This window comes from Heterodontus francisci, chromosome 5, assembly GCF_036365525.1.
Source record: "Heterodontus francisci isolate sHetFra1 chromosome 5, sHetFra1.hap1, whole genome shotgun sequence".
Classification (NCBI taxonomy): domain Eukaryota; kingdom Metazoa; phylum Chordata; class Chondrichthyes; order Heterodontiformes; family Heterodontidae; genus Heterodontus; species Heterodontus francisci.
Window position 1 is genome coordinate 162,541,283 of NC_090375.1, and position 12,067 is coordinate 162,553,349.

The 12,067-nt window shown below is 44.7% G+C and overlaps 1 protein-coding gene across 2 annotated transcripts in view; it reads left to right on the forward strand.

Annotated features, from left to right (window-relative positions):
- Nucleotides 1–1,696: 1,696 nt before the first annotated feature.
- lrp12 (low density lipoprotein receptor-related protein 12) overlaps nt 1,697–12,067 on the forward strand; it is a 64,998-nt gene continuing 54,627 nt past the window's right edge. Inside the window, exons 1-2 of one of the 2 annotated variants that reach the window (XM_068032300.1) lie at nt 1,697–2,257; nt 11,588–11,650. In XM_068032300.1, coding sequence (XP_067888401.1) covers nt 2,211–2,257; nt 11,588–11,650 — 110 coding nt within the window. In that variant the 5' untranslated portion in view covers nt 1,697–2,210. The remainder of the gene's footprint in view (nt 2,258–11,587; nt 11,651–12,067) is intronic. The other variant, XM_068032299.1, reaches the window with a different exon arrangement.

Sequence of the window (12,067 nt, forward strand, 5' to 3'; positions counted from 1 at the left end):
TGGCCTGCTGGATATTTCCAGCATTTTCTGTTTTTGTTTCTGACCAATATTTATCCCTCAATACAACATTGTTAAAACAGATTATCTGGTAATTTATCTCTTGCTGTTTGTGTGCAAATTTGCCATCTTGTTTCCCTATATTACAACAGTAACTACATTTTCAAAAGTACTTCACTAGCCAAGAAGTGTTTTGGGAAGTCCAGGGAACGTGAAAGGTGTTATACAAATAAAAGTTTGTTTGTTCGTGCACACCATAATTTTTCAATTTCAATTAAAATTAGTATGCAATTGGAAAACATATCCTGCAGTAATAATTATCACTCACTCCAAAGGAGCTATCATCCAATATCTAATAAATATTACATGTCTTAATTTCACAAACATTAAACCTGCAGCTGAAAGCTGGTGGGTTTGCTGTGACTGCTAAAATGGGTCCTTCTTCAGTTTATGTTACTTTTTTTAAAGAGGATTCTTATTTAGTTCATCAAGTTTCTGAACAACTCAGTACTTGCATCAATTGTAAACTAAAACAAACCAAAATCTATTTTTTCATTTCAATTTAACCAAAAATTTGAAAATTTGAGATGCTGCATTCTTATAACATCTTGCTCTGCCGTCAGTTATTACGCATGACACTAAACAAACTTGATAGTTTGTTTAAAAAATAAAACTGCTTTCACTTTGTCCATCTTTAAACTATTCTCAACCCTGTCATTTGGAGAATTCCCTTCTGCAGAATGAATGTCATTCTCAGCATCAGAATAGATTATCCAACGACCCTTCAACTCCATAAAGGTGTCAACCTTGGCTTAGTGGTAGCACTTGTCTGATTCAGAAGATTGTATGTTCAATTTCCACTCCAGAGACTTGAGCACATAATCTAGACAGATACTGCATTGTTGGAGGTGCTGTCTTTCAGATCAGATGTTGAATCTACCCTCTCATATGGACATGAAAGAGCCCATGACACTAGTCAAAGAAGAGAAGGGGAGTTATCTCCAGTGTCCTGGGCCAATATTTATCCTTCAATCAACATCACAAAAATAGATTATCTGCTCATTATATCATTGCTGTTGTGCGGAGTGGGCTTGCTGTGTGTGTAGGTTGATGCTATGTGTAGGTTGGGTGCTGTGTTTTCTTGCATTACAACAGAAGTACTTCATTGGCTGTAAAGGACTTTAGGAAGTCCTGAGATCATGAAAGGCAGTGTAGCTAAATTGTTATTATGACATGTAACATATCTTTGAAAAGGGTCCTGAAGCGGTTCATGGGCCAATTAAAGTCACACTGTCAGTTTATGTGATCTGAAACCTAAAACTTTGTTACTCACTTCCCCTTCTATTGTTGCATCAAGTCGCAAGTACTAATTTCAAACAGATCCTACTATTCGTTCCAGTAAAAAGCAAAATACGAGAAATACTTGAAATCTAAACAAGAAAAACAAATAGCAACAAAGAAGTTAATTGAGAATTGCAGTTCTGAAAATGTCACTTTCAAGGGCTATGATGATAAAACGTTTGCTGTTTTGGGGTGGTCGGGAAAAAAATCCTTTGCCATATAAAGTGGAATCCTAAGAAAGGCTTGAATAAAGAGTAGGATGAAGGGAGGGAGCTGACTCCAGATGGAGGGGGAGGAGGATTGATCCCACCCTCTCCCTCTCCCACCGCCTCCTCCTGTCTGTGCCGTGACGTTGCTGTCTGCTGACCTTTCCCCCCCCCCCCTGGCGGAGCCTGCTGCGGGGAGCGGCGGAGAGCGGAGTCAGGCCGGGGTGACTGTGATACTGAACGGGTCTTGGAAGGAGCAGAGGCTGGGGGCCGAGGAGCAGGAGGGAGAAGGATCGGGGCTCTCTCTCTCTCTCTCCGCGCTGCCTTTGATCATTAATTCGGGCTGGAGGAGAAACGAGGCCCGGAGCCGCAGTCGGCTTCTTTGTGCGAGAGGGGACTTTAGTTGCTTTGGTGCCGGGGTGATGCTGTGTGTGTGTGCGGGGGGAAGGAGGAGGGGAGCCGCGGCGGGGCCCGCCCCTCGCCTGTCGGGTTGAAGTTGTTGTGAAGCTCTTCCCCTCCCCTCCCCCCACCCAGCACCACTCACTCAGGCCCCCCCCTCACTCACTCATATCCAGGCCCCTCACTCTCCTCTCAGCTGCTGGTCATGGCCGTATCCCGCTCCTCCAGCAGCGACCAGAGGAACCTCTTCTCCCCCCATCCGTCTCCATGGAGTGGGGCATCGGCGCTCATCGTTTTCCTCTTCTCCTTCACCGGTGAGTACTGAGCTTCTCATCTGATTCAGTTTCATCCAGAAAGAGATGGTTGTTCTGTCTTCTTCCACTTCAGTCTCAGAGAGAGGGCACAGATGCTCTTGCATCTTGGCTGTTTTTTTTTAAACTAGCTGCTTAAGTCCGTCTCTTTTGTTTGGTTTTATTCTACTTTGTAACCCGTCTGAGACCTCGGTTAATACACAAAACATGTAAACTCGCACTCGAGAGTGGGGGGGGGGGGGGGGGAACCAGACGTTTTAAAAGGGGCTTTTATGTTCAGATCAGAACCTCCTGAGATTTTTCAAGGAGAAGAAATGCGATATGTGGAAATTAGTTAGTAGATAACCTTTGATTTTAATCTCCTGCTGTGCTTTTCCACCTCACTATATCTAGGTTCCCATGCTGCTGTCTTGAGTTACGTTTTTAGTTATCTTGCTTCTCTCCCAGACCTGTTCTACAAGCAGATGCTGGGCAATATTTAACTGTTGAGTTGACCTGGCCGCTTTTCCTTTATTTCGGGTTTGGCGGGTGGAGGGAGCAGAAATCACAGTCGCCACTGATAATAAAAGCAAAATACTGCGGATGCTGGAAATCTGAAACAAAAACAAGAAATGCTGGAATCACTCAGCAGGTCTGGCAGCATCTGTGGAAAGAGAAGCAGAGTTAACGTTTCGGGTCAGTGACCCTTCTTCGGAACTGACAAATATTAGAAAAGTCACAGATTATAAACAAGTGAGGTGGGGGTGGGGCAAGAGATAACAAAGGAGAAGGTGCAGATTGGACCAGGCCACATAGCTGACCAGAAGATCACGGAGAACAGGCAAACAATATGTTAATGGTGTGTTGAAAGACAAAGCATTAGTACAGATTCGGTGTGAATACACTGAATATTGAACAGCAGCAAGTGCAAACCTGAAGAAAAACAACCTGAAAAAAACAGTGGGTAAGCAAACTGAACAAACTAAGATGAAATAAATGCAAAAAAAATTGTAAAAAATGTAAAAGGGAAGAAAAAACAACTAAAAATGAAAGTAAAATGGGGGGCTGTCATGCTCTGAAATTATTGAACTCAATGTTCAGTCTGGCAGGCTGTAGTGTGCCTAATCGGTAGATGAGATGCTGTTCCTCGAGCTTGCGTTGATGTTCACTGGAACACTGCAGCAATCCCAGGACAGAGATGTGAGCATGAGAGCAGGGGGTAGTGTCGAAATGGCAAGCAACCGGAAGCTCAGGGTCCCGCTTGCGGACTGAGCGGAGATGTTCCGCAAAGCGGTCACCCAGTCTGCGCTTAGTCTCCCCAATGTCGAGGAGACCACACTGTGAGCAGCGAATACAGTATACTACATTGAAAGAAGTACAAGTAAATCGCTGCTTCACCTGAAAGGAGTGTTTGGGGCCTGGGATAGTGAGGAGAGAGGAGGTAAATGGGCAGGTATTACACCTCCTGCGATTGCAGGGGAAGGTGCCCTGGGACGGGGACGAGGTGGTGGGGGTAATGGAGGAGTGGACCAGGGTGTCGCGGAGGGAACGATCCCTTCGGAATGCTGACAGGGGAAGGGAGGGGAAGATGCGACTGGTGGTGGCATCACGCTGGAGGTGGCGGAAATGGCGGAGGATGATCCTTTGGATATGGAGGCTGGTGGGATGAAAGGTGAGGACAAGGGGAACCCTGTCACGGTTCTGGGAGGGAGGGGAAGGGGTGAGGGTAGAGGTGCGGGGAATGGGTCGGACACGGTTGAGGGCCCTGTCAACCACAGTGGGGGGGAAATCCTCGGTTGAGGAAAAAGGAGGTCATATCAGAAGCACCGTCATGGAAGGTAGCATCATCAGAGCAGATGTGTCGGAGACGGAGAAACTGGGAGAATGGAATGGAGTCCTTACAGGAGGTAGGGTGTGAAGAAGTGTAGTCGAGGTAGCTGTGGGAGTCAGTGGGCTTATAATGGATATTGGTAGACAACCTATCCCCAGAGATGGAGACAGAGAAGTCGAGGAAGGGAAGGGAAGTGTCAGAGATGGACCATGTAAAGGTGAGAGAAGGGTGGAAATTGGAAGCAAAGTTGATAAAGTTTTCTAGTTCGGGGCGGGAGCAGGAAACGGCACCGATACAGTCATCAATGTTCCGGAAAAAGAGTTGGGGGAGGGGGCCTGAGTAGGACTGGAACAAAGAATGCTCGACATATCCCACAAAAAGACAGGAATAACTAGGACCCATGCGGGTACCCATAGCGACACCTTTTACTTGAAGGAAGTGCATGGAGTTGAAGGAGAAGTTGTTCAATGTGAGAACAAGTTCAGGAGGGTGGTGGTGGATGGGGACTGGTTGGGCCTCTGTTCCAGGAAGAAGCGGAGAGCCCTCAAACCATCCTGGTGGGGGATGGAGGTGTAGAGCGATTGGACGTCCATAGTGAAGAGGAGGCGGTTGGGACCAGGAAACTGGAAATTGTCAAAATGACGTAGGGCGTCAGAAGAGTCACGGATGTAGGTGGGAAGAGACTGGACCAGCGGAGAAAAGATAGAGTCTAGATAGGAAGAAATAAGTTCAGTGGGGCAGGAGCAGGCTGACACAATGGGTCTGCCGGGACAGTCCCGTTTGTGGATTTTGGGAAGGAGGTAGAAGCGGGCTGTCAGGGGTTGTGGGACTATGAGGTTGGAAGCTGTAGAGGGAAGGTCTCCAGAGGAGATGAGGTCAGTGACAGTCCTTTGGACGGTGGCTTGATGTTCGGTGGTGGGGTCATGGTCCAGAGGGAGGTAGGAAGAGGTGTCTGTGAGTTGGCGTTGAGCTTCTGCAAGGTAGAGGTCAGTACACCATACAACAACAGCCCCACCCTTGTCTGCAGGTTTGATGACCATGTCGGGGTTAGACCTGAGAGAACGGAGTGCCTCAAGTTCAGAGGGGGACAGGTTAGAGTGAGTGAGGGGGGCAGAGAAATTGAGACGACCAATGTCTCGCCGACAGTTTTCAATGAAGAGATCAAGAGCGGGTAAGAGGCCAGGGGGAGGGGTCCAGGTAGAGGGAGAATGCTGGAGGCGGGTGAATGGGTCTGCTGGTCGGGGGGAGGACTCCTGGTCGAAGAAGTGAGCCCGGAGGCGACGGAAGAAGAGCTCAACGTCATGCCGAACACGAAATTCATTGAGGTGGGGGCGTAAGGGGATAAAACTGAGACCTTTGCTGAGTACAGAACGCTCAGCATCAGAGAGGGGGAGGTCAGAGGGTATAGTGAATACACGGCGAGGGGTCAGATCGGAAGGGGTGGGGTCAGAGGGAAGTGAAGCGGAAGGAGGATCTGGAGGGGCATTAGTCCCCATCAGCTGCTGGAGCTTGCGTTCCTTAACACCTGAAAGGAAGAAAAAAAGTTTTTTGTTAATGCGTCGGATGAGACGCAAGATGAGATGAAACTGCGGAGTAGAACAGCTTTGAGATAAGGTGAGACGGTGCTGCTGATATCGCCACTGATATCTCCGTTAAGAGGCAATTGAGATCATGAACCGATGTGTTGTGGCTTTGAATCTGTATTTCATTATGTGGTGTGTACATGGATATGTTGCCCCTTACCCCCTCCTCTCTGTGCTGAACTTATATTAAAATTATAAAGTATTTTCTATTTGAGGTTCGTTCCTGTTGGAATTTCTGAATTTAATCTGTCCATTGTATGCCCTCATTTAGTGTTGAAGACTATATGCAGTTTAGATCAAACTACTCCATTGGTGTATTGCAACATTTATGGTAACTTTGTGGCAGATTGTATGAAATTACCTGCCTGACCCTTAAATTGCATATACTTTAGAAACAGTGTCTAGAATTTTCATTCAAACTGCTTACTTCATTTCGTTTTCTTGCTTTGAAACGGGGAGCTTGAAGCTAATTTTAACATTGATCCACACAACAGTGGAAAAAACTTTATACAACTTGCAATATGGTTCCTGGGTGGATTTAGCATGCTGGTACTATTGAAGTTTATGAATAATCACACTTGAACTCATGGATGCTTTAATGGGGCAATGTTTGAATAATTACCATAAGTTAGAATTACCGTTAACATTGCCACCACCAGTAACTGGCATGTAGTCACATGTAACTTCACCCTGTTGTATGGCTTCTTTCCAGACACAACCCAAGTTTGAATGAACAGCATCTATAAATTGTACTGCTAAGTGATTTTCATAATTCAGCTGGAAGTAGGAGAGCTTTGTATGCTCACGGTTATCATTCTGAAAAGCATAACACTGGTGGCTGGTATGTCATGCCATCTGATTTTGTGCTTTCACAATGTATTCATCATGCCTTCAACTGCTTTGGCCCCATACACAAATTCCCTCCCTATATCCTTCCCAAACTTCTAACCAAGCTTTTGATCTCTCCCCATAAATCTGTTCCTCTTTGTCTTGCACTTAGGTACTATATTCTATAAATCCATCAGCTATGGCAATTTTCAAAAGAGATGAATTGTATTGTATGGTCTGGTAAAAAGTAAAGATCATCATGGGGAAGGATAATTTATTTTAACAACCAAATGGGCTACTTCTACATTACACCAGTATTTGATATCAATATCGTGGCAGGCTATATTGCAGGTCAAGATATGCCATCGTATTGCTCATTCCTCCTTTTCATATATTCAGGCAGTGGTCATTTCTACCTGATTAAAGCCTGGCTTGGTTATAAAATTAAAACCCGACTCGACCACAGCCAACCCGAACCCGAGCCGAGGCAGACTCCTTTAATTTTTTTTGCACCAGATCCGACCAGACAACACGAATATCCTTCATCCGTTCCAGCAGCAGGCTATTCCTGCAAATGGAGTTATAGGGAATCATGGGTAAGCCCGATCCAGTGACTTCCCGGAAGCAGCTCTGTCCAGCCTGACCAAAGCCCAAATGCAGGACTCTGACTATAGACCCGACCTGAACCCGACACATGTAGTTGGGCTTGGGTCGGGTAGCCAGGCTTTATACCTGATAACTATTTAACAATGGGAACAGATATTCACTGTAATGAATGTTTCCATTAGTTAAAATTAGTCAACTGGGCTTCTAATGTTTTATGAACCCAAATTCTGGTTTGTAGCTGTTCTAAATTTTGATCACCTGCAGACCAATTTTCATTTTAATCTTGCTGAGTAAGCACTTCACCACAGTAGAAGAGAATCCAGATGGCATGATTGCAGATAAAAGGACAGCAAGAAATGTCACTGATGGAAGAAGTTAGAATTGCACACAAGTTATCTGCTTCTTATCCTCCTTTAGGAGTAGAAGATTGCAGCTTTAAGCTACTTGCCTGAAGTCAAAAGGTTGAATATGGTTGCTAAAAACATTTGATGTTGAGTGGATTATATTCATAATTTAAGTTGACTCATCTGTCAGGAGTCATGATGAATCATGGCAGATTTCCATGTTAGTTCAGAACACATTAGCAAATGTTGTGGGAGGACTGCCCACATCCAGTTTCACTTCAGCTTTCGTGTTATCCATTTGGAGGGAAAGGGTTAGTATAATTGCTGGCTTTAATCCAGAGAATGAAATTAGGAATATTGCTTTTTGTAAGCGCGCTTGCTACTGCTTGTGCTTTGTGATGCTTGCATGCTCTGTGGCACCAGTAATCATGTGGGTTAGTTATGTTTGTGGAAAAGGAGGAAATATGACACTTTGACAGAGTATGGCATTAAGGAGCCCTATGAGGTCAATGGGAATCGGGGGAAACCCTCTGCTGGCTGGAGTCATACCTAGCGCAAAGGAAGATGGTTGTGGTTGTTGGAGGTCAATCATCTGAGCTCCAGGACATCACTGCAGGAGTTCCTCAGGGTAGTGTCCTAGGCCCAACCATCTTCAGCTGCTTCATCAATGACCTTCCTTCAATCATAAGGTCTGAAGTGGGGAGGTTTGCTGATGATTGCACAATGTTCAGCACCATTCGTGACTCAGATACTGAAGCAGTCCATGTAGAAATGCAGCAAGACTTGGACAATATCCAGGCTTGGGCTGATAAGTGGCAAGTAACATTCGCGCCACACAAGTGCCAGGCAATGACCATCTCCAACGAGAGAATCTAACCATCTTCCCTTGACATTCAATGGCATTACCATCGCTGAATCCCCCACTATCAACATCCTAGGGGCTACCATTGACCAGAAACTGAACTGGAGTAGCCATATAAATACCGTGGCTACAAGAGCAAGTCAGAGGCTAGGAATCCTGAGGAGTGTAACTCACCTCCTGACTCCCCAAAGCCTGTCCACCATCTCCAAGGCACAAGTCAGGAGTGTGATGGAATACTCTCCACTTGGCTGGATGGGTGCAGCTCCAACAACGCTCAAGAAGCTCGACACCATCCAGGACAAAGTAGCCCACTTGATTGGCACCCCATCTACAAACATTCACTCCCTCCACCACCGACACACAGTAGCAGCAGTGTGTACCATCTGCAAGATGCACTGCAGCAATGCACCAAGGCTGCTTAGACAGCACCTTCCAAACCCACGACTTCTACCAACTAGAAGGACGAGGGCAAATACATGGGAAAACCACCACCTGCAAGTTCCCCTCCAAGTCACGCACCATCCTGACTTGGAACTATATCGCCGTTCCTTCACTGTCGCTGGGTCAAAATCCTGGAACTCCCTTCCTAACAGCACTGTTGGTCTACCTACCCCAAATGGACTGCAGCAGTTCAAGAAGGCAGCTCACCACCACCTTCTCAAGGGTAATTAGGGATGGGCAATATATGCTGGCATAGCCAGTGACGCCCACATCCCATGAATGAATTTAAAAAAAAAAAAACTTGTGTTCATACAATAGACCCTGGGCAAAGACTTCAATTGGTATGCGTACTGGTCATGGACTTTAATATTCATTCATGGGCATTTCTGGCAATGATAGTATTTATTGCCCATACCTAATTGCCCTCGAGAAGGTGATGGTGATCCACCTTATTGAACTGCTGCCTACTATGTAGTGTAGGTACACCCAGTGTGGTTAGGTTGAGTTTTCCAGGATTTTGACCCAGCAATGAAGGAACAGATTTATTTCCAAGTCATGATAGTGAGAGACTTGGAGGGGAACTTGTAGGTGATGGTGTTCCCATGTGCTTGCAGCCCTTGTCCTTCTAGATGGTAGAGGTCTTGAGTTTGGAAGGTGCTGTCAAAGAAGTCTTGGCGAGTTGCTCAGTGCATCTTTTAGATGATAAACACTGTACCAGAAGTGAATGTTTAAAGTGGTGGATGGAGTTCAATCAATCAGTCGGCTTTGTCCTGCATGGCATTGATCTTAAGTGTTGTTGGAGCTGCATTCATCCAGGAAAGTGGGAAGTATTCCCTCACTCCTGACTTTTGCCTTGTAGATGGTGGAAAGGTTTTGGGGAGTCCAGGGGCGAGTTACTCTCCAGAATTTACCCAGCCTTGGACCTGCTCTTGTAGCATAGTAATTATGTGGCTGGTCCACTTAAGTTTCTGATCAATGGTGACCCTAGGATGTTGATGCTGAGGGAGTCTCTTGTTGGTGACAGTCATTGCCTGGCATTTGTGTGTCACAAATGTTACTTACCACTTATCAGCCCAAGCCTGAATGTTGTCCAGATCTTGCTACATGCAGGCAGATACTGCTTCAGTATCTGAGGAGTTGTGGATGGAACTGAACACTGCCATCAGTGCACATCCCACTCCTGACCTTATGATGGAGAAGGTCATTGAAGTAGCTGAAGTTAGTTGGGTCGAAGACACCGCCCTAAGGAACTCCTGCAGCGATGTACTGGGGCTGAGGTGATTGACCTCCAACAACCATAATCATCATCCTTGGTGCTAGGCATGACTCCAACCAGTAAAGAGTTTTTTCTGATTCCCATTGACTTCAACTTTACTAGGGCTCCTTGATGCCACATTCAGTCAAATGCTGCTTTGATGTCAAGGATAGTTACCTCTGGAATTCAACTCTTTTGTTGATATTTTGACCAAGGCTGTAATGAGGTCTGGAGCCAAGTGGTTCCAGCAGATCCCAAGCTGAGCATCGGTGAGTAAGTACAGCGTAACACCTTCCATCACTTTGATGATTGAGAGGAGACAGATAGGGCAATAATTGGCTGGACTGGATTTGACCTGCTTTTGTGGACGGGACACCTGGACAGTTTTCTGCTTTGTAGCTATGCTGGAACAGTTTGGCTAGAGGTACAGCTAGTTCTGGAGTGACAAGTCTTCAGCACTACAGCTGAGATGTTGTTGTGACCCGTAGCCATTGATGTATTCCATGCTTGCAGCTGTTGCCTGACATCATGTGAGGTGAATTGAATTGGCTGAAGACCGGCATCTGATGCTGGGCTCTTCAGGAGGAGGCCGAGACAGACCATCCTCTCGGCACTTCTGGCTGTGGTTATGGAGGATATGCTTAGCATTCATTCCCTGATATCCAACACAGATGCTGACGCCTCCATTGCCAACCTTCCTGTATTGGTCTTAAGTATCTACTTCTTTATGACCATGTAGGTTGCATGTATTACACTGTAAATATATAGAAGTTCATTCAGAAGTGCACATAAGCCAGATATAAATGAGTTGTTAACAGGTCATGAAATTCCAAAATATTGCTGTTGTCTTTGCATTAACAAAATCTACCCTCAGTGACCAAGGTTATAAAAATATTACCAGGCAGCTGCCATTTTATTTCATTAATTTAACATCCCATCCCAAATACTTTGCATGCTGCTTGCATGGTATTTTGAATCCTATCTTTTTATGGCGTACTATACATGTGTTTAGTTTTTGAACTAATATTTCAGGTTTTTTAAAAAGTTATCTTTGGACCCTTGACATTGATTTTTCAGAAAGTCCAGCTCCTTCTAAATAAAAAAATTCAGTTACCTTGATTAGAGATTTTTTATCTTGGATTATTTGCATCTAGATTTGGCACATCTGGTTTGAGTTCTCAACTCATGCGATGATGTTTTCAGCAGCATGCCCTGTCATGCTGCTTGCATTAGAGGACATACCCTGTTCTGTAGAACAGCTTTGTTGTTGGAAAAGCTGTGTTTTGGGTAACTTGTAAATTCAGCAAGAGTTATTGTAGCTGGTAACTTGATTTGCAAGGATCACAGTTATTCATTCACTGCCTTACCTGCTTCAAATGTAAATGGAGCAGTCCACTGCATAGTTACAAAACTGTTACTGGTTGTCATTTCCTGCTGAGGATGTTTTCATAACTTATTTCAGATGTGATTTGTAATTGTTTGATAGTAATCCATTGGTAAACACTTTTCTAGTTCCATAACAATTTTTGTTTAATAGGTGAAGTAAATAAAATCTACTATTGAGCTATTTGAGATGCTGAATTTATTCTTACTTTTTGTTCCAGGAAACGGCGTTCTGGGGGAAAAGCATGGTTCGGGAAATGCACAAGTTTCAGAGATCTCAGCTGGTATATTAATATTTTTTTCAAATTAGTAATTTTTCTGGGAAGAAGTGTACAGTTGGGTAAGGGATTGATGACTGTCCCAGAGTTCAAGGATTTCAGCTGCAATTTTACTCACCAGAAAACACAGCACTTGCAAAACTGCTAACTGTAAAGTCTGCATGACAGATGTGAAAGGAAGTTAGTGGTTGATGTAGAACCTGATATGATATGATACTATGATAATTAAGAGAGTATTTTATTGCTGATAGTGGAGAGTCAGTAAATTCAGCATGTATGTTGTAAATGACTGCAAATGTAGTACAGTTTATGTTCATGGTTATAATAGCAGGTTATTAGATCAAAGTGAGATTGATATAGGTACATTAATCAGCTAACATAACATTCTAAGTTCCTGGGCATATTCATTGAGAAAGATGCATT